The sequence below is a fragment of the Silurus meridionalis genome, chromosome 12 (genome assembly GCF_014805685.1).
Source record: "Silurus meridionalis isolate SWU-2019-XX chromosome 12, ASM1480568v1, whole genome shotgun sequence".
Classification (NCBI taxonomy): Eukaryota; Metazoa; Chordata; class Actinopteri; order Siluriformes; family Siluridae; genus Silurus; species Silurus meridionalis.
Genome location: NC_060895.1, coordinates 10,335,793 through 10,362,336, shown reverse-complemented (window position 1 = coordinate 10,362,336; position 26,544 = coordinate 10,335,793). Strand labels below are relative to the sequence as shown.

Below are 26,544 nucleotides of genomic sequence, written 5' to 3'. Positions count from 1 at the left end.
ACATTTTCCTCTAATAGATAAGTTAATAGGTTCAGAAATATTTTTGTATATGTTCCCCTATAACGTGTACCTGGAATGTTCAACTCGCAGGCACCCCAAGTGATTAAAACGAAGATCTGGGCTCTAAGCATAGAACGTAAGCAAGTAAGAGGTTCAAAGTTTGTTTATTGTAAATTCGAAGAGTTGCAGTCTCCTATCGACTCATCAAAACATAACCTGAACGTCCTGTTGTGGAACACAGTGTCCCCTCTGACGGCGGATTGCTTCATTCTTTTTTCTCCAGTTCCTGGAAAGCAGTGGGAGGGGTTTACTTTTGTATGAAAAAGCACATGGTGAAAGAAAATAAGGAACAGGAGGAGCTTGGGTTCAGGCTTTTCAGGAATTTTACAGAGTCACATAGTTTAGCACAATCTGACGAGTGTTGTATTTATCTTTATAATTATTATTTAACTACAGTTTGACTGAGCAAGCCCTTGATTTTTTTGGTCCATCATAGGCTTTCTTATTGGAAACTGCTTGCTTAGAATTACAATGTAGGCATTGTGTGTGTGTGTGTGTGTGTGTGTGTGTGTGTGTGTGTGTGTGTGTGTGTGTGTGTGTTAGTTACATATGGGAAGGATAAATGAAAACAGAGTTTGAGATGTATATGGATGTGTGTGTGTACTGTATGCAATGTATAAATGTTTGAATGTGTGTGCCTGTATGTGCTCCTCATATCTGACAAAGATCTAGTTATAGTACAGCACCTACCAACTCACCCTTTAAATTCATCCAAACATTAACCTCAAAGAATGTTTACTATGCGCTGTCCTGAAAAATATATAAAAGTAGTAGTTATAAATACTCAAATCTGATTGGTCAGAATGTATTTTTATGATTAACATCATTGCTCAAATGGTAGTGTTGCTTGTAATTCAAGTCACAGGTTTATATTTCGTTCCAATACGTAAATATTTCTACAGGAACAATTGTTCAACAGGGACTAGTATTTAAGAAGCTGCACAATACATGACTGATATAATAACATGTTTGTAGATAGTGAGTAGGTTTTCCACCACATGAGAGTCTTCAGGACAGATGGTTTCTCAGCAATATGACAAGCTGCATTATTCTTTTGTCTTAATAACTTTGAGAGAGAAAAAGAGAGTTGCTGCTGAGGGAACAACTGCTTGATGTCACGAAAGTGATAACAGAAAAGGACTTGTTCCGAATGAGTACAATATTAAACTACAATGTCTATCTTTTTACACACAAAACAATGGCAGCTTGCTATTGTGTTGTAAGAGTGAGTTGTGAGTAATTAAACTCAGTTTTACTCTACATTGCATTTAAACACCCTGTTTTTGTTTACTTTCCTATAAGAAAATCTCCGGAAGTGTATCATTTGTGTAATGCCCTGTTTTTCTAATGCCCCATGCGGCCAAAATATGAAAATATGTTGTTTCCCCAAACTTAGAGGCACACAATTGTATAGGAAGTCTTTGGATGTGGTAGCATTACATTTTTACCTAAACCTTGAAAATGCCCCTGTACGCAAAGCTAGCTCCGTTAAGATATGGTATGCAGGGGTTGGAGTGGAAGATCCAAAGTCGCCTGCTAAAGAGCTCTGACCTTAACCCTATTGAACACCTTTGGAATGAATTGGAATGCTGACTGCATCCCAGACCTCCTCATCTCACCCTACATCAGTACCTGGCTTTACTAACAACATTGTAGCTTAAAGAGTAAAAAGTCTCCTCAAGCACACTTTAAAATCTAGTGGCACATCTTCCCTCATGAGTGGAGTTATTATAACAGCAAATGGGGTTTAAATGTGGAATGGGATGTTCAAAAAGCACATACAAATCTTACAGTCAATTGCCCACCTTTGTTTATATTGCGTTAGGAGATACCTGACCATCACACTCGTATGTGGGACTTTTACAGACCTTTGCAAGCACACAAGTGTCTTCCTTTTTTTTTTTGCAATTTCCATTTACTGGAACTGAGACATCTAACCCAGTTCCAGCATGACAATTGCCCTTTAGAATGAACTGTGCTACGCTGGTCGCACCCCTGGCTGCCTCACCTACAGCATTACCACTGCCTAGTTACACAAATGCACTTGTGGTTGAATGAGCACAAATCCCTGCAAAAAACACTCCAAAATCTACTGGAAAGCCTTTCCCAGGAAAGTAAAAGTTGTTATAACAGTAAAAGAAGCCATGATCCCCATATTATTGTCCATAGATTTGCAGCAGGATGTGCTTATATGGATGCACCCTGACAAATCAAGATTACAATGGTGGTTGATTCACAATCTTGTACTTCACAATCATGAACCCCAGGAACTTCTAGATCTTACAAACAGTTTGTAAAAAACAGTGGAATTTGAAATTATTATTTTTTTTAATCCTCACCTTACAGTTAGCTGAAAGGTTATAAAGGAACTGGAAATGAGTTTGAGTGAGAAACTATGTGTTTGTCATGTACATTTGTTTTAGGATATAGTGTCTGATTTATTCTGTAAATCAGATGTCTGTTTATATAATAATAGCTACTACTAATATGAGGCCTAGTCACACATCATTTATTAGGCAAGATACCAAGAGTAATCCCTTGCCAATAACAATACAGTGGAAGAAATGCCTGGGAGATCATGGCAGTGCTGTTTTGTGTGTGTGTGTGTGTGTGTGTGTGTGTGTGTGTGTGTGCGTGTGTCTGTTTGGACTTTAGCACTGTTTGTTTTTAGATTTTTTTCCAGCCCACACTTGATCATGACGTCCTACCAGGCATGTCACACTAAACCTTATGCATGCTCTCTGTCTGAAATGCATTTGGGAAAGCATGCATTTGAAAAGTTATTCAGTTCCACATTATCCTCATAACAGACAGTTTGCCTTTGAGGTGAACTGGTGAACATATTTAACCCAGCCCTTCCCTTTTTTCCCCCACTAGCACCAACTCCTAACAACTCCTTATGTACAGTCAGTTGTTGGTTGTCGCATGTTTAATGTGCTATTCCATAACTGTGTCCCATTACTGGAACCATAGTGAAGTTGCAGCAGGAAATCATCATTGTGAGGAAGAGTGGGGGAGGACGGACCAAACTATTTACACTCATATAAAGTGAATCTCTGCTTGAGACAGGCTTTTCTGAGAAGTCATTAGCATAGAAGAAAGGCATTTTCCCCCCCTTTACTGCAGATAAATAGTGGGCTGTAGAGGTACTTTTGCCCTCTCTGACTGAGACAAATGAATGGTCTCGAGTTCAGCTTTGGCATACAAATGTGTGTGAGAGAATATCAGCCCGAGTGAGAGAGTTAATGAGATTTCTGGGGAGGAGCTAAAGCCAAGATGGCAGCTGGAGCATTGATTACTGGTCCTGCACTCTTTACTGTAAATCCTTCTCACTCACACACACACACACACACACACACACACACACATATATATATATATATATATATATATATATATATATATATATATATATCTGCCACATTTTCCTGTATAATTAATCAGAGTATAAATTAATAAATATTATAAATGCAAAGAAAATATTGAGGTTTGTGATCACATGATTGTCACATCCTATGTAAATCTTACTTCATACATATCGGAGCACCAGTCATCTGAGTTTGAATATACCGTATTTTTCGGACTATAAGCTGCTACTTTTTTCCCACGTTTTGAACCCTGCGGCTTAAACTACGAAGCGGCTAATTTATGAATTTTTCCTGGGTTTTTCCCGGTTTCACAAACTTCAAGCCAAAAAACTAAACCCCATAACATTAGACCAATAAAATTTCCGAACGGAAACGCAAAAAACGCACCTCACCTGTGTTCTGAGCTGCACGGCAGCGGGAAAATTTATTTTTTAATTAAATGCACGACGATGCCAAAAGATAAATGAGAAATAGTTGTGAAAGGAAGGAGAAAGACAGTGAACAATGACTTTCTTGGTATGGTACTGTTTAGATACAAGCCGTTGTAGCGCGTTGAGTCTGGGTGAAGGGAGAGCTCGCTAAATCCAGTTGCAACAGAAATCATATAAGCACAGACAGGTTTCCAAAACTCGTGCTTTTTTATTTTTCTTGGCAACAGCGTTACGGGTTAGTCAAAGAAACTTAGAAATGAGCATCAGAAAATAATAAGGACATAATCCTTGTCTTAAACACACGCAGTAATACTGGAAAAATGCTGTGCCAGGCTATTCCCAAAATACCGCTATGCTCCTAAAGGAAGTGCAACATATTTCACCCGTTTCACCGTGTGTAACGTGTCTTTCGTTAAAGCCTGTGTAAACTACATTAGTGTAAACATTTATGTTAAAAATAAAAATATTTGTAAAATTCAGTGGGTGCGGCTTATATATGGGTGCGCTTTATAGTCTGGAAATTACGGTAAGCTTTAGAAAATGTCAGGATTTTGTCTGTAGCATCATATAGTGTCTGTAAAACAGGACATAGACGTTTTTTATTATATGTAGGCTGTCAAAAACACGGTGACTCTATGTTCATGCAGTAGCTACTGTATCCTAATACGGATTTTGACCCTTGGCAAAACTTCAGGTCTGCGGTCATGAACTCCGAGGTTTAGAGGCGGCGTGTTTATGGTAACACAATCCCATAATGTTTTAATTTATATCCTGTCTGTACGCTCCCTTTCTATGCACTATTAAATGTGTCTGGGCAAAGGTAAATGATGTCTGATTTGCCAACAGAGGTATAAAATTCTGCCTTTTTCCTTCTTTTTTTTCTTCCAGGAAACACCTAATTTTGTTTTTCTTGTAATGGAGGTAAGTACATCATCATCGATTTTATCATCATCACCATCTCTTTGTTTTTCTGTCTGTCTTCTTACCTCATGTCCTTGATGTTCATGTCAAACTTGGCCCAGTGAGTCACATGACCCAGCGAGTGCTATTGCTTAACACTGGAATGGTTAAAGGAAAAACAAACTGTCCACCAAACTAAAAATACCTTTCCAGCGAAGCCTATCCTGAAAAACAAATCCATCAACTTTGATTTCAACTCTGTCCTGCTCGATAAAATACAAAACAAGTGGCCACCTGCGTCGGTATGAACACAGAGATTGCTCTAGCTGAGTTGAGTGTTTGGTTATAATGCTGGACGCAGGTAGATGTTTCCATTTTAATCTGTACAAGTCTCCAAATTATTTAAGGTTTATCAAGATTTATACCACAGTGCTGTTCTGTGATTGTTTAGAAAGTGGAATTTTCTGTAACAGCCACTACAATGACAGCCAATTTAGTACTAATAGTAATGCAGTCTTATATTGAAATCATATTGTTTTGATTAAAAAATAATAATTTATATATATATATATATATATATGTGTGTGTGTGTGTGTGTGTGTGTGTGTGTGTGTGTGTGTGTGTGTGTGTGTGTGTGTCTATAATGGGAGCACCAACATGATCTAAGCCTAATAATAAATCGTTTAGAAAATAGAATTTTGTAATTTTTAATGTAATATTTTAAAATTTTATAGAGGGAGTCAGAAGGTTGTTTTTATCAGTTGGTTTTTCAGTTGAGAAATCTTCAGGACACAGGGTTTTGTGTTCACATGGTATAATAAAAAAAAGCAGCATCTCTTTTAACTTTAAGAGGGTAAAAAACAAAGGCTGCTGAGAGAATGATTGTAGACAGCAATTCATTTGCTATGAGTACTTCAAATTACAACGCCTCATTTTTTTGTAAAAAAAATCTGTAATCACATTTTGTCACTTGCAGTGGTATAAGAGGTGAAACAAATCTCTGTTATGGATGTGGTGTTATTGGAAAAGAATCACTTCATTACATTTCACTACAGCACTGATTATTTTCTTATTTCAGCACATCACCAAGTGTTTTATCACTTATTTAGACAACACAGTCTCGTAACTGTGACAAGTTAATCTGAATCAACAAAAACCTTTAAAAACTGTCTGATCAGCATGTAATTTGAGTAGTTACTATCGTTGGCCTTAGAAACCTTTCGGCAGTGTATAATGCTGTTCTGTATGAAGAACTCAGTGAGCGTTTCCTTTCTTCTCCTTCATTTCTTCCTGTCATAAGGAGATTAACTGCCTCTGTGCAGAGGAAGCTGTAACACAGCATCACTTTATATAAGATTAATTGAAGATCACATTGTTCTGCCTGCCTTTTTCTTTACTCCTCATATTTCTAAATCCTTGTCTAAATTTTTGTATTTTTAAATATGCTGGGAATCAGAATGCAATTTCTTGTGTGTTACAGTTTTGTAATGGAGGAGATCTGGCAGACTATTTACAAGGTAAGAACTTCTAATTAATTCGGTATGTAGCCTCACAGTGTTGATAATGTGTAGTACTCAGGCATGTGCCTGAGCCCAGCAGTCAGTCGTCGAGTACTAAAGTCATCTAGTACTGATGATGTCCCTCTTGCTATGTTGGGATTTTCTGTTTCCTAGTGATCAGTGTAATGTTTATTGCCTAAAGTTGCCCTTGTACCATTTTATGAGCTGGCCATCATTCAAAATTTTTCCTAGGTGTCGTTGTATCCCCTTGTTTTCACTCATCCGAGTTCCTAAAGAATTTCTTTGTAAGTGTGCATGAGATAAAGAGCAGCTGAGCTGTATCCTGAGTGATTGGAGTTTATTATTATTACCTAACAGGTTTTGTCCAGGTGAAAGCAACAGCGTCAGATGGCAGGGTGCAGCATGTCTCAGCCTCGCACCCGCCCTTTCTGCAAATTACTCAACCGTTCCTTCATTATAAAAATCTTCAGTTGTTTGTTACTGTGTAGACTTGAGGGAATCAAATCCTCTTAACGGCTTAGTATTTTAGTAATGCTTAGCTGTAACAGGGGACCAACAACCAAACCAGTACTGTGTAAAAGTGCACCTGACACAGCAGCTACACTCGTGCACGAAAAATGCATTCTCAGGAATCTAAAGGGTTAATGGACCTTAAATGCAACAGGGTACAGGATGCACACATGTTCTATGCTGTAGTCGCTCATACGTGTTAGCTTTTAGAGCTGTAGTGCATGTAGAAAAGGCTCTCTCAGCAGCTCTACCTCTGTGTTGTTCCAGCTAAGGGCACTTTGCGAGAGGACACCCTGAGGATCTTTCTCCAGCAAATAGCAGCAGCCATGCGCATCCTCAACAGCAAGGGTATCATCCACCGAGACCTCAAACCCCAGAACATCCTCCTATCCTACACGGGCCGCAAGAAATCAAGCATCAGTGGCATCCGCATTAAAATTGGTAATCGCCTCGTATATATACCTAGTACACTGTGCACATGTAGCAGGGCTGTAATAATGGCTGGGTGTATTGGACAAAGCATCTTTATGTGGTGGATTTCTGTAAGTGAAAAGCATAATATGAATGCAAATGTGTTATAAACCAAAAATGTACTAATAAACATTTTCTGTGTTCTGCAGCTGACTTTGGCTTTGCACGCTATCTTCAGAGTAACATGATGGCAGCCACTCTGTGTGGTTCCCCTATGTACATGGTGAGCTCCCTCCGGCATCTATTCACACCTCACTGCTGCTTGACACTTTCACATATTGTTTGCGTTGCTTCATTGATTATGCCCCCTATTTTCTCCTCCAGGCTCCAGAAGTAATAATGTCCCAGAATTATGATGCCAAAGCAGACCTGTGGAGCATTGGGACTGTTATTTATCAGTGTCTCGTGGGGAAGCCACCCTTTCAGGTCAGAGTCTGGTAGATGCTTTTCAGCTTGTTTAACCAGAAATGGGTTTTTCTCAGCAGCATTGTGAGGACCACAGAATTGTTACATTCATATAGCAAGTCATTGTGGTGGAACAGATTTCTGGAAAGCCAAAACACTGTCAGCTGCAATTCCGTATATTATTGTTGTGGTCATACTGTTGTGCAATTTATGTTCTAGTATCCCTTTTCTGCTCCGGTTCTCATAGGCCAACAGCCCACAGGACCTGAGGATGTTCTATGAGAAAAACAAGACACTGGTGCCAAAGTAAGAAGAAGCATAACTCACAGTGCTGTTACTGGAGGAGATGCAACTTATAACACTTAAACTAGACTGTAATACACCATCTAGTTACATCATAACTAAAGAGCTCTTTCTTCCTGCTTTCAGCATCCCAAGGGAAACATCTCCTCCTCTTTCTGATCTGCTGCTGGGTTTACTACAGAGGAATCAGAAGGACCGGATGGATTTTGGTCAGTTCAGCTTTTCTATATTGGGCTGTGATGAATGGATTGCTTATTGTCATAAACTTTACTGACACATGTATTATTCAATATCAGGGCTCTTTCTATCCATCTTTTAGAGAACCCATGAACATTTTCAGGAACCAAGTAGCTTTAGCTGTTTTTCTTCCAGAGGCAGCAGACCTGGGTTTGATTCATGCACTGCATAAAAATTAAATAATAATAATTCGATATTGAGTAATTACTAAAGCTTGTTGTATATTAGTGGCGGTAATGAATGTCTTATAAAATGGAACATCGCAGGTCATATTTGCTTTTACAAAATACTCTAAATGTTTTGTGCATGCTTTCAGTGACAAAAAAACACTTGAAGCATGATATTGGTCTCCGTGGGTAAGAGTTACATAATTACATAATCCGTTTACACAGCAAAGTACGACAATGAAGAACAATGCAAATTCATTTTTGAAGCTTTTTATGTCCGCTGTGTATTATTGTGATTCTGGTCCCTACATTGTAGTGGGAACTCACAATCAGCAGGGTCTGATCCAGGAACTGTGCGTTTTTTATTTAAGAGACTTGCGTTTCGTCACTCACTGCCCTTTGCTCTCCTTTACTCCTTGCAGACACTTTCTTCAGCCATCCCTTCATGAATCAAACATCGAACATCAAAAAATGTGAGAATAATAAATACATAGCAACATTTTTTCGTGGCGGAGAGTTGTTGACCTGATAACTGAGAAAGTTTTCTGTTCTCTCAGCTTGTCCGATGCCAGTGCCTGCATGCCCCAGCTCCATATCGGAGAGCGCTTGTGGCAGCTCGCCCTCCTGTCGTTACGTCTCACCTCCGGTGAGTTAATCACTTTATCCCTTTTAAACTCTCACGCCACTGCAGCTGTTCTGCACGGTTACGCGAATGCTGTCACGTTATGATGCATGAGAGGATTAGCAGTGTTGTCGCTGACTCAACACCAGGTAAGCTATTGTTTTCCCACTTCTTTGCCGCAGTCGTTACCCGACATGCAGACTTTGCCTGAAGACGTGCTCTCCTCTCCACCACTCGGCCCTCCCAACTACCTGCAGTTGTCTAAAGAGTCCGGTGGCAGCACCAGCAGCAAGAACTCCTCCTGCGATACGGACGACTTTGTGCTGGTGCCGCACCTATCCGGAGAACAGTCCTGTGAGTTAGACCTACATCAGTACACACACACTTCATATGGCCAGCTGTTTGCATGCCCTGAGAGTAACCCACTTCTCTTAAACTTATCTCCTCAGATGATCTGCCATTGGGAGCCACTGGCCGTAGACCGTCCAGTGAGTTTCTGCTGTGCGGAGGGTGAGTTTGACCTCGGTGCCCTTCCCGAAATCTCACGCACTCTGTAACCAGGTTATTCACACAACGACAACACACTTCAGCCCATCATTTTTCTTGTGTGATCAGACCATGCAATGTATAGAGCAGAGGCATTTAGCTCTAAGCCTCTTCTCTTATACCAGTATAATGTAAGTGTAAAGATTCAGTTATTGTTCAAAATATTAAGTGGTTATGTTTCATAGCAAACCAAGAAGATACGGATTTGCATATTTTTCTGCCTGTCTTCTCAGCACAGATGGATTCACTCCTCAGCACCTTCTAAGTTACTTGGTCATGAGGTTGAAAAAAGACAGCAGATTCCACTATGGCAACATGACCTAGCGTGATGCATCTGCTATTTCTGCACTGAAGCTAGCTGACGTATCTCAGGCAGCGTGCGAATCACAAGTCTGTAAAAGCAAGCGTTTGTGGTGACAGCTTATCCTTTTGTGAATATTAGCAGAATGAGAAGCGTTTAGTCACAAATGGCAGTTATTTTTACTGTACTAAATATGGAAAAAAGGACCAGTATATATCACAGAAAAGAATTGTTTGGTTTTGAGAACAGAGACAGATAAAAGACCTTTATTATAGCAATTTGGACAAAAATATTGCTTTTGCAGTATGACAAAGACAAAAAAAATTTCATTTGTTTGTAAGAATTTTGGTGGAAATCTAGATGAGAACACCTGAATGATGGGAAAAATGGACAGCTTTCTGATGGGCAATGAACATCGTACTGGTCATATCTGGTTACTGTAAGAAATGACATTTTATTTTAGTTCCACTCGAGTTGCACACTGATTTTCTGCATTATCCACATCAGTCGCTGTCGCCTCGCCTGAGGTAAAAAAATAAAAATAATAATAAAAAAACACTCTCTTTGTGCAACCACGAGCTTCATCCCTGACTCATCACTTGACACCAGAAGAAAGTTAATTGGAACCCAGTTTATGCAGTACTTTTCCCAATTGTACATCTGCTGAAATTTGACGAGAATGAAGACTATATTACCAGAACTGTTCTGGATTTGTTATATTTTTAAATATAAATTTACTTCTTCATTTGCCTCAGTTTGATTGGTTTTAGCCATGTTGATTTTCTTCGTTCTTGCTAACACAAGCACACACACACACATGCTATGTTTTGCTTGTCCCCTTTCTCTGTGCTCCAAACACAGCATGAGACATTCTTTGTGTATATGTGGGTGAGCTGGCTGAGCAGCAGGCCGTGCAGTGTTTCTCAATACACTCGTGTGTGTGAAGTCTCATGCAATATTTTGGAAGAGTGCCAGCTCCTCCAGGAGAGCCGCACATTTTTCCTGGAGTTGTTTGCTACAGTTCTACACAGTGTTCCCATGAAGTGCACACATGTATATTGACAGCGCCTGGTGTTCATTGTTTGTGTGTTGAATCTCAAGACTGTTGCTTTTAGGGGGCAAGCGGATCAGTACTACCTCCAGACAGACTCACAAAGCCAGGTGCTAGTTCACACTGATCTGTAAAAACACACACTGTAGAATAAAAGTAACCTTTTTTTAATACCTGATAATAACTACTCTGATCCTGTCTGTCTGGTGTTGGTTTTGTTAATGCCCTGGGGTATTTCAAAAAAGCAGTTTGAGCTTTCTGCTCAGATTACTTTTTTCTTTTAGAACATCGTGCTGTGCCATGCTGAACTGACTTTGGATTAAACAAAGAGACGGTCTTTGTGTAGCTGCTTGTCCTTGTACGGCTCACATGTACTGTTGTCTTTGCTCCTCCTTTTATAAACCTCCCCCGCTCTCAAAAATACATTTGATGTTTTAGCCGTTTGGTCCCTCACGCTAAACTCTGCGTTAAACTTTGAAACCTTATGTGAACCACGCATGACTTCTGTCCAAGACATGTTGTACTGTATAGAAAACAAAAAAAATGCAAATGAGCTTTTTTTTTTCTTTATCTCAGTGTGACTGGTGGAAGTGGGAGGCCCTGGCTTAGCCCTCATATGCACATGGGCAGATCCCAAGCTCCTCCTTTCTTTCTGATTGGCTGGAGATGCATGTGTTTACATGATTTCTCTTCCCTCTGCTGCTTGGCCAGGCCCATTAAACAGGAAACGTTTTTTCCTCCTGTATGAAAACAAGCTCCCAGTCAACACTCTGTGAAACAAAGATCTCAGAGTCCTTACTTTAGTCACATCGGTTGCTTTACTTTATTTTTGTTTTGTTATCAAAGGTATTTTTTAACAATTGAACAAATGCCCTCATAATTAAATTCATGATGGAACATGCAGAGTTGATCACTGGATTTTCTTCTACTTTTTCCAGGCAGCTGCAGCCCTCTTCAGGCCAAAACCCTGTGGTGTCCCCTCGAGCGGAGACCACCCCGATCCCGGTGCCCACTCAGGTGCGCAACTACCAGCGGATCAAGCAGAACCTCTCCAGCAGCCCCAGCACCACGCTCTACGGCTCACCCAGGTGAGACTCTTTGACATAGGGATCAGATTTTGGGTTGAACACTAACAGTGTGAGCATATCTACAGGCCAGGCCTTTCTTCCAAGAACTGTTGATGCTTAAAAGGCTTAACGTCCAGGCTTCATCAACTCTCCAACTTTGTAGTGGCAAATGTGTGTAGAGAATTTGCAAACAATAGGGAGAGGGGGTGGATATAATAGTCAATAGCAGTTAAAGAGAGGAAGAGAAAGGAAGATGCAGCTTTTGTCTGCAGGTCGATTGTCTCAGCATGTGGCTGGTTAGGTTTAGGCAGGTGGCCAGTGGGAGCTTTGGGATTAATCCTGCTTTACCTCCACCACCTCCAGAATAGATGCAAACTCAGCCCCTGCTGCCAGGCTACAGCTGCTGCCCCACTTCTGTTCTCCTGACTGCATATAAAAAAAAAAGAATGAAACACATGACCTATACTCCTGTGAGCAAGGCTTTACCCCACACCGCTAGTGGCTGTGCTAAAGACAACTGCATACCAGTGCGTATGAGATGACTGCCACAAGGATTTCATGAGTCATGTTTGTTTTCCAGTGTTACTGGGAAAGCTGTACAAAATTTCCAACAAGTTGTAGCAGGACAGATTACAAGAGCATTGCACTGATTTCTGGTAAGAGCTGGCACTCAGAGCCAGCGTAAGGATTTTCATATTAGTTGCACAAGGAAAAGGCAAAGGAACTGAGCCAAGGAGCTTTCTGTTTTTTTTTTTTTTTTTGTGATTCGGTTTAAGCGTCTGCCATGTTTGCCTGCAAATTACAGTGCGATTAATGCACGGTAAGGAAGGCACATATAACCAGCTCATGAGATTTGAATGGTAATGGTGAAAATGGTGCTCTGTGAAAAACACTGAAGATGTCCATTTTTGTAGCTAATATTGTATCACTATTATCATTTAGTGCTTATTCACCATCATGCAATGGTAAAGTAAAGCTAATCTATAGTATGATGTTTAAATATTTATGGTCTGTCGTGTGGGTGCAGGTTTGGCACAGTGCGGCGCTCCAACACTAGCCCTATGGGATTCCCAAAAACTGCCTCCGGGTCCCCCGATGCTGCCCAGACTGTGGGACGAAGACTCTCCACTGGCAGCTCCCGTCCATACTCGCCTTCTCCACTGGGTAAGAATATCCTTTTCTTTTTCCATTTATCCTTTGTTTTCTTTAAATTAAAAATTTCTTTGCTCTCTCCTCTCTCTCCCTTTTTCTGTCTCTATCTATATGATGTATATAGTGGTTGCCAGGGAGTTGACCAGTTTTTGGGAGGAGGAGTTTGTTTGCATTAGCACATGTCCTGACATGTCTGTATGTGTGTTTTGTTCAGTGGCTACTATTCCTGAACAGCTGGGCCACTGCTGTTGTGGACATCCCCACGGTCATGAGGCACGCACCCGCAGCTCCTCTAGTGGTAAGCGAACCACGTGCAAGAAGTACCCCTTTACCTTAAAGCCATATTAGGATTTCCTTAAAACTGTAAGTTTCTTCAACGTCCACAATGTTTATGCACAGTCATAGTTCAGACAAAATATAAAAGAGATTAGGCTTAGGCTCCTTCCCTCCACAGTAAATAAGCCAATTTAGTTTCTGGGCCATAGTTCAGAGAATCATTTATATTCCTGTCATGCTGATAGAGTGCACCAGTGTGTATATAGTCAGTTTAGCTTTTTGCAGTTTTTAATAAGTATACCCCAGTGTATTCCCAGTTTGGGAAAAACCCACATATAGGTGTGAATTTCATGTGTCCACAAACTTTTGGCCATATGCTGGACCATAGTATAAATATATAATGAAATTTTCAGCCATGTAGTGTACCACAATATAAATATTTAATACATTGTATAATCATTTTGGCCATGTAGTTTACCATGATATAAACATTATATTAACAGTATATTCACAGCACAAAGTACATTTTGATACACAGTAAACATGACTCTTGCAGTCATACATTATGATCATGGTCTTTGTAGTACAGTGGAAATGCAATCTGGAAACCCTGATTCATTGTATGTATTTCTGATTCAGAACAGGTCTTTATTTCTACCTGTTTTGTAAACCATCAGTGTGTGTGTGTTTATAATAGGGGTCATGAATTCTACAAGCTGGAATACAGTTCATAGTTTGAAGTCAAGTTAAAATGCACTCAGTAACCTCTCCTGCTGCAGTGACATTGGCGGTTCCCTGAAGCGTTGAAATCTTGTATAGATGGTGGTGCCATCTAATGGTCATAGCATGCAGTCAAGTCTGCTGGAAAATGAAAACATGCCTTCATTATTAAAAGACATTTCTAACAACCATTTTAAGGAAACAAACAATTAAAAAAAAGCGTTGAGTTGATACTGTGCATGTCTGGTCCTAAAGCATTTTTGGTGGTGCCATTTTTAAAGCACGGATCTGTCAAAACAAAATGACTTACACATACTTTTTAAGTCTGAATAAAACAGAACAGTTATGATATTTATAAAAGCTAGGGATAGGGTTAATTAAATCAGACATTGAGGCGACAACTTTTCACTCAGAACATTACACGTTTACCTGAAGTACCATGTCCAGACTTGTATAATTATTGTATTATATTATATATATTATATTATTATAGTATTATGTTTTGAATTTGCACGTTAGCTAACCGGAAACAAAGACGTCACTTCCTTACATGAACGAATGGCCGTTAAAATGGTCTATGAAAGAGATTCAAATATCTTTATTTATTTATTTTTTACAGGTTCCCCTGTACCCCCATCTCAGTTACTGGGCGCTCGTCTCCAGAGTGCACCCACCCTGACCGACGTCTATCAAAACAAGCAGAAGCTGTACAAGCAGCTCTCCGATCCTGTGCAGCCTACTGCATTAGCATATCCTCCAACCCACTCACCACAGCTGGGACGCCCTGGCAACCTGGGGACCTCCCCCACCAAGCACCTTGGCTCCTCGCCCCGCACCTCTGATTGGCTGCAGAAGTCCCCCCTGCCCACCATCATTGGCTCACCAACTAAGGTACCTTTAACGAAAACATAGCAAATAGAGATAGATTTGTGCATGTTACTAGACTCCAAATATTTTGACTACTTTTGTTTTACAGACAACTGCTCCTTTCAAAATCCCTAAAACTCAGGCCTCGTGCAACCTCATGGCCTTGGCTTCTCAACAGGGCATAGTGGACAGATCTAACTCCAGTAAGATGTCCACTGATGCCAGGGAGATCTGCCCCCACCACTGGTCCCCGTACCCCAGCGGGCGACATTCAGCTTCAGAGAGCACCAAAACTACCTTTGGCAGGTATGAGCACAACTTCTGTTTCTTATTCTTTATCCATTTTCTTTAATATATATTAATATTATTATATATTAATTCATATTCTAGTAGCTGCTTTCCTGGATCCTAATTATAAAACACTTATCACTTAATAGAATGTGCATGGGTTTTGTGTGCACCAGTTTTATTGAATTTGCTATTTGGCATATACTATGTCCATAGAAATTTAGAGGGTGTAATAGTATTGAATCGTATCTGAAGACAAAATAGGTTTCAAGGGATTGAGACAAGCCTAATTTTATACATAGAATCACTGCTGCATGCTGTAGCACACTAACAGCCTTTCTGTGATGCCTTCCCTTTTACACCAGGCACTACTTTCATCTAGACAATCATATAAATATTTATATAATATTTATATTAATATATAAGTTTTCTTGTTCTAATCAGGTCTGTGAGTGCAGGGCGTTTGTCAGAGCAGCCTGTGAGAATCACTCTGGGAGGACAGACGTACCAGGGCAGTACAGACAGCCTCAACACAGAGAGACCTATGGACACAGGTAACTGTTCAGTGCCATTATATAGAATAGAATAGATTTATTGCGATTGATAAGCAAGTAAACATTCTTGCTATATAATAATTCGCCAGTCAATCACTGTTCTGGCTTCTAAAAAAAAAAAGTCTGGACCCAATATCATATAGAGCTCCCATTGTAAATCAGGTTTTGCAATTCAGGATCAAGGTTTTAGGTGGAATGACATGGCAGAACCTTCATTAAGTGTCAGGGAAGATATTTAAACATTGAATTTCTTCAAAGCAAATGATGACAATATGCCAAAATGCGCCTTCTTTTATCTACTGTGTTCATTTTTGTGTCGTTAAGGCTGATGTTTGTTGTGTCGTTAAGGCTGAAGATTTTTAATGCGCATGCCTTATTAAGTCGCACTGAAAATGAATATTCGTCCTTAAACAAAAGGGTCAATAGGTTACAGTGTCTGTTTTCAGCTAATGGGTATAACACAAGATAATAGACAAGGTAATACAGCAAGGTAAGAGTAATCAGTAGTTGCTAAGCAGTCATTGGATGACCAAGAAAACAAGGCATGTCATGGAATCTCTGCTGTTGTACATTGTTGTTTTTTATGTAGGTTTGCATTGTGCTTATGTCTTAAATCTCATTCAGTATGTTTCTACATCAAAAAGCTTTAAATGTACAGCTTGTCCTCTGCATGGGCCTCTTTGATTGGCTTTTGGTGTGTGTAATGCTGCCCTGGGTCCTGACCCCTTTGTTGTGTGTGTGTGTGTGTGTGTGTGTGTGTGTGTGTGTGTATTTGTGTGTGACCACCCTCAGCCCCTGCAGGGTCATGTGGTTTGGCAGAGGGCGGTGCGAGTCCCCGTACTGTATTATTCACAGTAGGCTCGCCCCCAAACAGCATCACCCCTCCCACTTGCAGTCACCTGAGCACACGCCCTCGCACCACATCAGGTGAGAGCTTTAACTCGCTACTGCTGACCATGCCACCACCACCACCACTGAACATCTATGGATGTGTGCTCTGTATCTGCTGCACAGATTCTTAATATAATAACAAACAAATAAGCCATTACATCAAAAAAGCTGCGTTTGTGGTATAATGTTGGTGGAGCCTCTTATAACACCTGACTCTTTACTTTTATGTAGGTGTAATTGTTGATACATGGTGCGTATGTGTGTTTGTGTCTTTTTGCAGTGGGGTCCAACAGTTCAGCAGGCTCGCTGATCTCCACAAGTGGAAAGGTATGCACAGGTTCTCCTCCTGCTATTGCTATGGGTAGTTCTCCACCTGGGGCAGAAGCAGCCCCCAGCAGCCTACGATATGTCCCCTATGGCACCTCTCCACCGAGCCTTGATGGGTTTATCACTTTCGAGGCTCCTGAGCTCCCAGAAGAAACACTGATGGAGGTGAGACGTTAACTATTGTGTAACACTAAAACAAGGCATGGTTCACTGTAAAGGAACCTGTAAATGCAGCTCATTAAACCTGAAGAAGGTCTAGTGATTAGTGATGTGACTCTAAGTCAAGTGTGTGCGTTTGTTCGTGTTTTGGCAGAGAGAGCACACAGACACACTAATGCACCTGCGGATGATGTTGTCCTTTACGGACTGTGTGTTGGAGATGGCTGCTGTGAGAGCAGGAGGAGCAGACCTCGGCATTTCCGCAGCCTCACTTTACCCTCCTCAGGAGAGTGTTGTGGTGGACCAGATCAGCCAGCTCAGCAAGGAGTGGGGGTGAGATACACACAGCGGCCCACGTATTTGCGTGCACAAACACACACATAGCAGCCCCATCTGTTATTTTATCGGCTTTTAGAAATTAATCCTAAATTTCACTTAATTTAACTAATTACTTTTCAATAAAACTGAGCCAAATGAGTTTGCATTAGAATATTCTACAGAGAAGACATCTGTCTAATTTTTGTTAACCTTGCTTTATATGGTACAGTGTTAATCAGAGTAAAGTGTAAACGATGTCTGAAGCGCATGCATTCGCAAACCTGCACATCGCACATATCCAAGCACTGATTTAATAATCCATTATATCACTCACTCTAGGCAAGTGGAGCAGCTGGTGCTGTACATGAAGGCTGCACAGCTGCTCGCTTCCTCTCTGCACCTGGCCAAATCTCAGATCAAGTCTGCCAAGCTGAACCCCTCCAGCGCTGTCAAACAAGGTAAGGTACCTCGATGTGTGTGTATAAAAGCGAGTTATTATATCTTGGTGAACTCGAATATCCCCACAAGTATATAAGTGACAGTAAAACAACATACATCAAAATTGGCTTGGAAAAGAATTGGCTGAAAATGGATGAAATAGGAAAAATCTCTGGAATAATCCACTGTCAAATCTATAGTCTTTTTGACAAAAATAATTACAAATATCATTTACCAGAGACGCATTCATAAAAAATGTTTTAATCTCTACTCCTGTGTTCTGCAGTGGTTAAAAGCCTGAACGAGCGCTACAAGAGCTGCATCTCTCTGTGCCGCCAGCTCACGGACAAACTCAATAACTTCTTCTCAGACAAGCAGCGCTTTGTGGACGAGATCAACAGCGTGACTGCTGAGAAGCTCATATACAACCACGCTGTGGAGATGGTGAGTAAAACAGACGATAGCATGCACTCGTACACGTCTCTGTGTCTCAGTGTTGGACATTCACACGGATCTGTGTGTCTGGGACAGGTCCAGTCGGCAGCACTGGACGAGATGTTCCAGCAGACAGAGGACATTGCGTACCGCTACAACAAAGCCGCAATGCTTTTGGAGGGTCTCGCGAAGATCTTGCAGGATCCGGCAGACATAGAGAACGTCACCAAGTGTGAGTGTAGCAGCACATACTGTACTCCCATTACTTCTCACCAGTGGTGCACAAAGTACACAAACCATGTATTTGAGTTAAAGTAAAATATTACTCTACTATACAAAACTTTCACTTGAGTAAAAATACTAAATTATTTGCCTTTAAATGTATTTAAATATCCAAAGTACTATGATTTATTGTAGCGTTATTATAATGTTCCTATTATCATTTTTGTCACAAGACTCTTTGTTAATCGACTCAGTTTATGTATAAAGACTCTAATATTACTCTAAACACACTGATCTATTAATCGAAAACATTATCATGAGCCCAAAACCTTATTTTTCATCTACTTCAAAAAAATTGTGTAAATAAGGCCACAGGTTTTGTGGCAAGTTAAAGTCAGGAGTTACTTCCATCATTTATTCCTCTAAATGTTCTGCTTGTGGTTGAACTGAGGCTGAACTTTATGCTGAGTAGACAGAGCACAAGCTCAACCCTGGTTGGTGTTTATGGTTTTATTCACTCATAAAGAAAAAGGAATGACTGATTTACAAAATGTAGTTGAGTTATATGTGTCTTTTTTGTATTTGTGTGTGTGTGTGTGTGTGTGTGTGTGTACAGATAAGGCAAGTGTGGACCGGAGGATCTCTGCATTGTGTTACTGCACTGTCACCTTGTATGAATAGAACCCTCAGACACACCCCAGTGACCACAGGGACCATCCTCCCTACAACTCGCTCAGACTAGAGGACCTCCTCACTCCCACTTCTACCACTTCGTAGCAGCCAGAGCACTTTTCCTTCTTAATTTTTTTAATTAAATTTTTTTTTTTTCCAAAAATCACCAGGACCTACAGAACAAGTATTATTATTGTTTTTTGGTTTTTTACGAAGGACCTCTTCCACCAAATCACTACCAAAGATAAAATGCAACAACAATACAGATTCTGTTCTCAAAGAACGAGGCACTGGACCTCCCCTGTATGTTTTTTCAGCAGTTCTCCACAGAACAAATCATACAGATTTTTCCTCTTTTTAGACTGAGGACTGGTCTGTATTTTTAAGTACTTTTTTAAATACTGTATTCTGTTGTAGTGTAAATATTTATTGATTTTAGGAGGAAATTAGTGTTATGTTTAAATGCTTTTCTTGACTTTGGTCGGACTGTAATTAGTACACACGCACACGTACTCGGCTGTCTTTAGCACGGGAGCCTGAGATTTATAACATTATCTTTTTATTTCAAAAACATAAGCACTTTATTGACACAGACGTGGACATGGCTTATGCTAGAACCCACACTGAGTTGCTCTCCATGGCTTGACTTGCTGCCTGGCTGAACAGGCTTTAAAGAGACAATAAAACGCCTGTCATGAGCAGGGAGAAGAGTTTACTCCGCGATCAGGATCAGTTTATCAACGATAACGGTCAAGATACTTGAGTAGTTCCTTTTTTTTTTTTTTTTGGTAATATAAAAAACTATATACTATCCACCGAGGATATATATACATACAAACTGACGTTTGTGACCTGTAAATATTTGAATGTGCACGTGTGATGGTTGTTTTTTTGTTTGATTTGGAATGAAGGCAGTTATACGAGCGGGATTCTCTGCCACTCAATCCAAGAGCACAAGTCATTTTATTATTTTTTTAGCGGTTTGATACTTATCCACTACTGCCATTCAGACTCTTATGCAGCCCTCAAGGAAGAGACCTCATGTTTGTCTTTGCATGGCAGCTCAGACTTCAGAAAACCCTGTGCTCTATGAAGTACATTCCTTTTTGGAGTGCAATCGGATGCGGAAACGAAGCAGAAATGCTAATGTGAAAACTCTCCACTAAGCAGTAAGCAGCCAAACTGGCTTTGCCTTTCCCTGGCTCTGTGTGTTTGTATGTATGATACTGTACATATGTGTGTGTGTGTGTGTGTGTGTGTGCGGGTGTTGGTGTGTATGTGTCACATCTGCCCTAAAAGGCCAGTTTAAAAAAAACAACTGAACTGAAAGCACTGCAGACGTAGACTGCTTTCACTTGTACATGTGTTAATAAGAACCTTCTGGTGATCTCCTGGTGGTCTCCAGTGTGTTCTTCTTTCCTTTCATTTTGTGGTTTGTATATTTCATTCTCAGACTTTACCTTTAGAAATCTACATTGTACAGGAGGTAAAAAATGGCATAAACATATTCTCCTGATGTGTCCTATCCAATCCATGCACAGCTCTGTAGCCTGTAGACGTCCCCTCATTTTCAGGATGTTTTTTTTAGAAGTGATTGGCGCAGAGAACATCTCGTGCCTGTGGAAAGGTGAGAATGTATAATCCCCTGTTCTTTAGGCAAATCAATCCATCTGACTCGTCTTGTATAATACAGCCAGTGCAATGGAAATCCTTAGAGCTCCTGTTTTTTTGTTGTTGTTGCTGTTTACTTTTTTACTGACACAATATTGTAAATATTGTTCACAGACCAGAACTCATCAGGTTTATCAGCCACACTGAGCAGTTTTTCCTGCATTGTACCATGTACATTTTTCATTTTGCATGAACATGAAATATAGATTTTTATAACGTGAGGACTTGTTACAGGACATCCAATAAGAACAGTAGTTTGGTCCAATACACAAATAAAACCATTTATACCTAGTTATACAGTGTAACTTGTAACTGCCTCTTCTCATGAGTGGTGTCAAAATGGTGTGTAGATGTCATGGTTTGCATCCGAAAGACTGTTATATGTGATTCAACTGTTGCACTGGTCATTAGATAACCGAGTAGCGTCTGAAATAGAGCAGTCGAACAAATTGAATAAAAAAAATAATACACTACATGGACAAAAGTGTGTGGACACCTGGTAATTAGATTTCTATGTGCTTTTTGAACATCCCATTCCACATTTAGTCTCCATTAGCTTTTATAATAACCTCCACTCTTCTGGGAAGATGTTCCACTAGGTTTTGGAGTGTACTCATTCAGCCACAAGGGTGTTAATAAATTCAGGCACTGATGTAGGATGAGGAAGCCTGGGGTGAATTGTTCTAGTTCATATGGTTGAGGCCACTCAAGATCTTCCACTAAATCCCATGTAACCATATTTTCATGGAGCACACTTTGTGTACAGGGGCTTTGTCATACTGGAAAAGGTTTGGCTTTTTGAGTTCAATTGAAGGGAAAATGTAATGCAACCCATCCAAAGACATCCTATACAATTGTGTGTCTTCAGCGTTGTAGTAAAGGTTTGGAAATGACATGTCTGGAAAGTTCAGGTGTTCTTATAGTCAATATGGATGGGGTTTACTAAGGGAACACTTTTATGTGTAGCGTAATATCTATACACTACTGTTGTATTTTCCCTGAAGTCACTGACGTTACTAACGTGTCCAGGGATTAATATTGGGTATGGGGGTGGGATGGGTGAGGAGGAGAAAATATGTTTAATAATAGTCACGGATAAAAATAGATACATGTGATATCATATAGTAGACATTTTTGGAGCTATAGATTTTGTGATTTAAAGATTTAGGGCATAATCTACCATCAATCAGTCATGCCATATTAATAATGTTCATCTGCATAATACCTCTCTTTTCAGTGAAGATTATTAATATAACCTGCTAGGAGGACAAGAACATGACATTTGACCTAAAACCAGATACAAGAAAAAAAACCACATGATCCTATATGGGAATTGATGTTTCTCAAAGTCGCAGATGGCATTTGTTTGATTTCAATTATTTGATTTTTTTGATTTTGTTTGATTTATGAACATCTTTAGGAAACATTTACTGCACAAAAGAACATTTGTGACTTGTGACTTCTTCATTCTGATTGGTTAGATGTTGAGTACTGACTCTTGGAATATCACAGGTTTATATGAATGCACTCATAATACATGATATTGTTTCTGTAGTAACAGTTTGTTCACAGGGATTTCACACTAATATCGTACATAATGTACCAATTCTTTTATTTAACATTTATTGAAAAACTCTCAAGCATCAATATCAAGGCTTAGTTGGTTAGAACAGAGGACATGCAGTTTGGACTGTGTTCATTTTTGTCAGGTTCAAGCTTCAAGAAAGATGAAGAAAAAAAAAATGAAGGCATAGAACAAGTGATACCAGGAAGTCGCTTATCTCTCAGACATTCCACAACACTGCATGTAACCATACACTGATACAGAATGATGAGCCTTTTTATTTTATCAATCAGAAATCTAAATTTCATCAATTAAACCTTAGTTACCTGCTTAGCAATAAAATACAATGTGTTTAAATCTACTCTATAACACTGCAATAACACTTACATCTGTATTGAGGAAATATGATTGAGGGCTAGGGGCAGGTGCAAGAATACATATATAGATTTTTTCAATCAAATTTGCTGTCATGTGACCCACTTAAAAAAAAAAGAAAAGAAAAGACTTATGATGAGACATGAACCATCAAAACCCCTTCCAGTTACTGTTCTGAGGTATTGTGGCACCATCAGGCCTAAATATTTCTGGTTTAATGTGTTGACAAAGCATAACCATCCCTCTGAAAAATGTTTGAGTAAACCGGTTCTATTCCTTTTTTCCATACTATTGTTAAAATGTTCAGAAGTCTAGTCTGTGGTGATCACATACACTATATGAACAAATTGGAATAACTGATTTTTCAAGCCATGTGGTTCTTCTCCAAACTGTTCCCACAAAATTAAAGGCACACAATAGTATAGGATGTGTTTTGATGAGGTGGAGGTGGTGTTTCCCTTCATTTAAATGACACAAATTTGTTCCAGTATGACAATGTCCATGTGCACAAAAGCCAGCTCTAGGAACATATGGCTTACATGAGTTGGAGTGGAAGATTTTGAGAGGCCTGCTATAGAGCTCTGACCTCAACCCTACTGAACACCTTTGGGATGAATTGGAATGCTGACTGCACCCCAGACCTTCTCACCCTTTATTGATACTTGAATTTAGAAATTCCCTTGAATGAGCTGAATAAGCACAAATCTCCACAGGCACACAAAATCTACTGGAACATCTCCCCCGAAGAGTGAAGGTTATTATAACAGGAAATGGGACTACATGTGGAATGGGATGTTTAAAAAGCACATACAGATCTTATGGTCAGGAGTCCACAAACTTCTGTGCAAATAATGTATAATACTTAAGGAGATTAGGCACAGCACGAGGGCAATGTTTACATTTACTTTTATTTGATTTCATAATTTAAGAATGAACAGTGTTACAAAGCCAGAAATAACTCCTGACGTTGATTTATATTCAGATTTAACTTTAGAGAAATCTGAGATTAACCAGACACAAAAGGGAACCACTGCTGCTTGCTTGTCATCTGTCACGTGTTAGAAACATTTCCCTCACAGTCTCAAGCAGCTCTCTCACTTGATGTTCTTCTCTTATTTTATTGTTCAGGATATGATACCTGTGTCCACACATCTCAAGAATCTCCTGCAGATGTTTACCTCTCTTTTTCACATGTTCCTTAATGCTCACACCTCTCAGCTCATCAGCCCAGGTAAAGAGCACCACTGTATGATTCCACACACTTCCGAGGAGGCTTATGTGTTCCATCACGGCCTTGTGGTCTCGCTTGCTGAAAGAGTCCACTGGGATAACTAGCAGGAAGATCTGAGGTTTGGGAAGCCATAACCTCACACTGCGTAGCAGTTCCTGTTTCACCAGGGTTGCATTAGCTAATCCATAACTGCTCCACCCGGGAGTGTCCACAACGGTCAGTCTCACTCCGTCCACCCAGCCGTGTCTTTTTACACACTGTCTGGTCTTCTCTCCAGCCTCAAACGTTCTTTGTCCAAAGAATGTATTTCCTGCTGAGCTTTTCCCTGAATTTTTCCTTCCAAGCAAAACTAGTGCCAGTGTCGAGAGGTGCTGATCTCCAGCTGTAAGAACTAAAGGATTAGTTATGCTTTAAAATGCGTTAAAATTTTTTGTAAATTAAAAAATATTTGTTGATTGACAGACTCACTACATGTTTGTGTCAGTCTGCAATAAGCTGTCTGATACCAAATCTGTCAAACAAATAATTTCTTCAATTTGAGTACATTTCAGTTTTTCTCTTAATCAGTACTGTAGCCTGATCTGTAGAAGTTTGTATTTGCATAGTGTTCTGGAACACTTTCCTGTTTTTCAGATGCCACTATGTGATTTTATTTTGTACAGATCAACCACTGGAAAAGTAGCCTGTCCTGCAAGCCCAGTGTAGTGCTTTAGTGAAAAATATTTCTTTGCATTTAAAAGAATTAGCAAAACTGAATAGGTTTTTAATAATACAGTTTTTTACATTATACATGTAGCAATAAGCGTTTGGAGATTATATATACTGTATATAAATATTTATCATCACATGAATTATTGTCATCTTTATATTATATATATATATATATATATATATATATATATATATATATATATATATATATATATATATATATACACACACACACACACACGTGTGTGTGTGTGTGTGTGTGTGTGGTTGTGTGAGAAAGATCCCGTGATGTCCAGTATTGACACCATATTAATGAAAAATTGTAATTTATATGTAACTTAAATGTAAAGTATTACAATTACGTGATTTTATTACAGTTACATTTCATTTATATTACATAGAATATACAAAACTTTTACATATAAAAAAGCTTTACATTTCGAATATTTGATTTAATTTACTATTTAGATCAAATCTAAATACAGCTATATGTGTATACAGCAGTCTAAATACAGTGTCACTGTGTTCCACCCACTTTTACTAACCTCATATAGAGTCTATTTGTCTGCAAATATTCTGTTTCTGGCATCAGCTTTCCTTTCCTTTCCTTTCATTGCCTTCCTTCCTTTCATTCTTTCTTTCTTTCTTTCTTTCTGTCTTTCTTTCTTTTTTATTGTTATATAAAGTCATGCCCTTTTACCAACCATACCAAAGAGCTAAAAAAACCTTTGCTGTGTTTCAGTTTGGCCTGCTGAAATATTTAGCTAGTTAAAATACTTTCCTTCCACAGGTTGGCAACCCTGCTGTAGTTAACATGTTGGCTATTACACACACACACACACACACACACACACACACACACACACACACACACACACACACACACACACACACACAGTTTTTAGAAACTAAGCGGCAAATAAGCTTACCATTTGTCGGAAAGCTTCTCATTTTCATTTGCTTCAACTACATTTCTCTCCCGGTCATCAGCACAATATCTTCATCCTATTTCCTCCTTCACACTCAGTGACGGGTAAACAGACACTGTGTTTTGAATCTGGTGACAAAGTTCACTTCTCTGTAAGCTGTAATCTGTTGCTATGCACTGGAAATCTACACCACTGGAATACATGGTGATTTTACTAAGAAAATAAACGTTTTTTTCTGTCAATAAAAGGGGTCAAGCACAAAATGGCAAAAATAGAACACTTTTAAGGGAAAACTTTTAACAGAAAATTATTGGTCAGGAAATGAGCAGAAATTAAATAAATACAGATCTCCCACTGCTCTGCCAGGCTTGTTTTTATTTACGAGCTTGTTATCAGGCCCTAGATGGTTTACATGAGGTGTAGCATATAAGCAAACAATGAATTATATTTTAACAACCAAAAAAGTAGATAAAAAGAAGATAATTTTGGAAATGTTTGTACACTGAGACTTAAATGTGATTTATTTGAAATCATCTGAATCATCATCAAGTTTACTTTTGCCTACAAGAAGACTATAGAAGTGAATTTCAGGGGTCCATTTGTTTTATACTTTTTTTATTTTCTGACCAATAGTTCTTATATTTCTGCTGATTTTCTACCAGCAGATACTGTTTACTGCCTGAGGGGGGCAGCAGAGCACATTACTGGTATACATTTTTCAGAAATGAAGTCACTGTCTGCTCGGTTATTAATCAAAAATTTGTCACCAATTACATGATCATCAT

At 39.4% G+C, this 26,544-nt stretch overlaps 2 protein-coding genes across 4 annotated transcripts in view; one reads left to right on the top strand and one right to left on the bottom strand.

Moving 5' to 3' along the window:
• ulk2 (unc-51 like autophagy activating kinase 2) overlaps positions 1-21,244 on the top strand; it is a 28,239-nt gene extending 6,995 nt beyond the window's left edge. The window contains exons 4-27 of one of the 2 annotated variants that reach the window (XM_046862938.1): positions 4,748-4,780; positions 6,240-6,276; positions 7,057-7,230; positions 7,410-7,483; positions 7,585-7,686; positions 7,913-7,971; positions 8,095-8,177; positions 8,795-8,845; positions 8,930-9,018; positions 9,177-9,348; positions 9,444-9,504; positions 11,831-11,980; positions 12,987-13,123; positions 13,326-13,409; positions 14,727-14,998; positions 15,084-15,280; positions 15,707-15,816; positions 16,609-16,743; positions 16,988-17,199; positions 17,348-17,526; positions 17,851-17,969; positions 18,236-18,393; positions 18,481-18,616; positions 19,223-21,244. In XM_046862938.1, the coding sequence (XP_046718894.1) occupies positions 4,748-4,780; positions 6,240-6,276; positions 7,057-7,230; positions 7,410-7,483; positions 7,585-7,686; positions 7,913-7,971; positions 8,095-8,177; positions 8,795-8,845; positions 8,930-9,018; positions 9,177-9,348; positions 9,444-9,504; positions 11,831-11,980; positions 12,987-13,123; positions 13,326-13,409; positions 14,727-14,998; positions 15,084-15,280; positions 15,707-15,816; positions 16,609-16,743; positions 16,988-17,199; positions 17,348-17,526; positions 17,851-17,969; positions 18,236-18,393; positions 18,481-18,616; positions 19,223-19,287 (2,889 nt within the window). In that variant the 3' untranslated portion in view covers positions 19,288-21,244. The remainder of the gene's footprint in view (positions 1-4,747; positions 4,781-6,239; positions 6,277-7,056; positions 7,231-7,409; positions 7,484-7,584; positions 7,687-7,912; positions 7,972-8,094; positions 8,178-8,794; positions 8,846-8,929; positions 9,019-9,176; positions 9,349-9,443; positions 9,505-11,830; positions 11,981-12,986; positions 13,124-13,325; positions 13,410-14,726; positions 14,999-15,083; positions 15,281-15,706; positions 15,817-16,608; positions 16,744-16,987; positions 17,200-17,347; positions 17,527-17,850; positions 17,970-18,235; positions 18,394-18,480; positions 18,617-19,222) is intronic. The other variant, XM_046862939.1, reaches the window with a different exon arrangement.
• A 2,533-nt stretch (positions 21,245-23,777) lies between these two features.
• LOC124394812 (GTPase IMAP family member 4) lies at positions 23,778-26,503 on the bottom strand. Of its 2 annotated transcripts, none has more exons than XM_046863288.1 (2): positions 25,760-26,503; positions 23,778-24,510 (listed from the first exon to the last, which is right to left on the bottom strand). In XM_046863288.1, the coding sequence occupies exons 1-2, from the start codon at positions 25,785-25,787 to the stop codon at positions 23,933-23,935; spliced, it is 606 nt and encodes a 201-aa protein (XP_046719244.1). In that variant the 5' UTR covers positions 25,788-26,503; the 3' UTR covers positions 23,778-23,932. The 2 variants fall into 2 exon arrangements, with proteins under 2 accessions (XP_046719244.1, XP_046719245.1); XM_046863289.1 differs by having other exon boundaries at positions 23,778-24,501.
• Between the last annotated feature and the right edge of the window lie 41 nt (positions 26,504-26,544).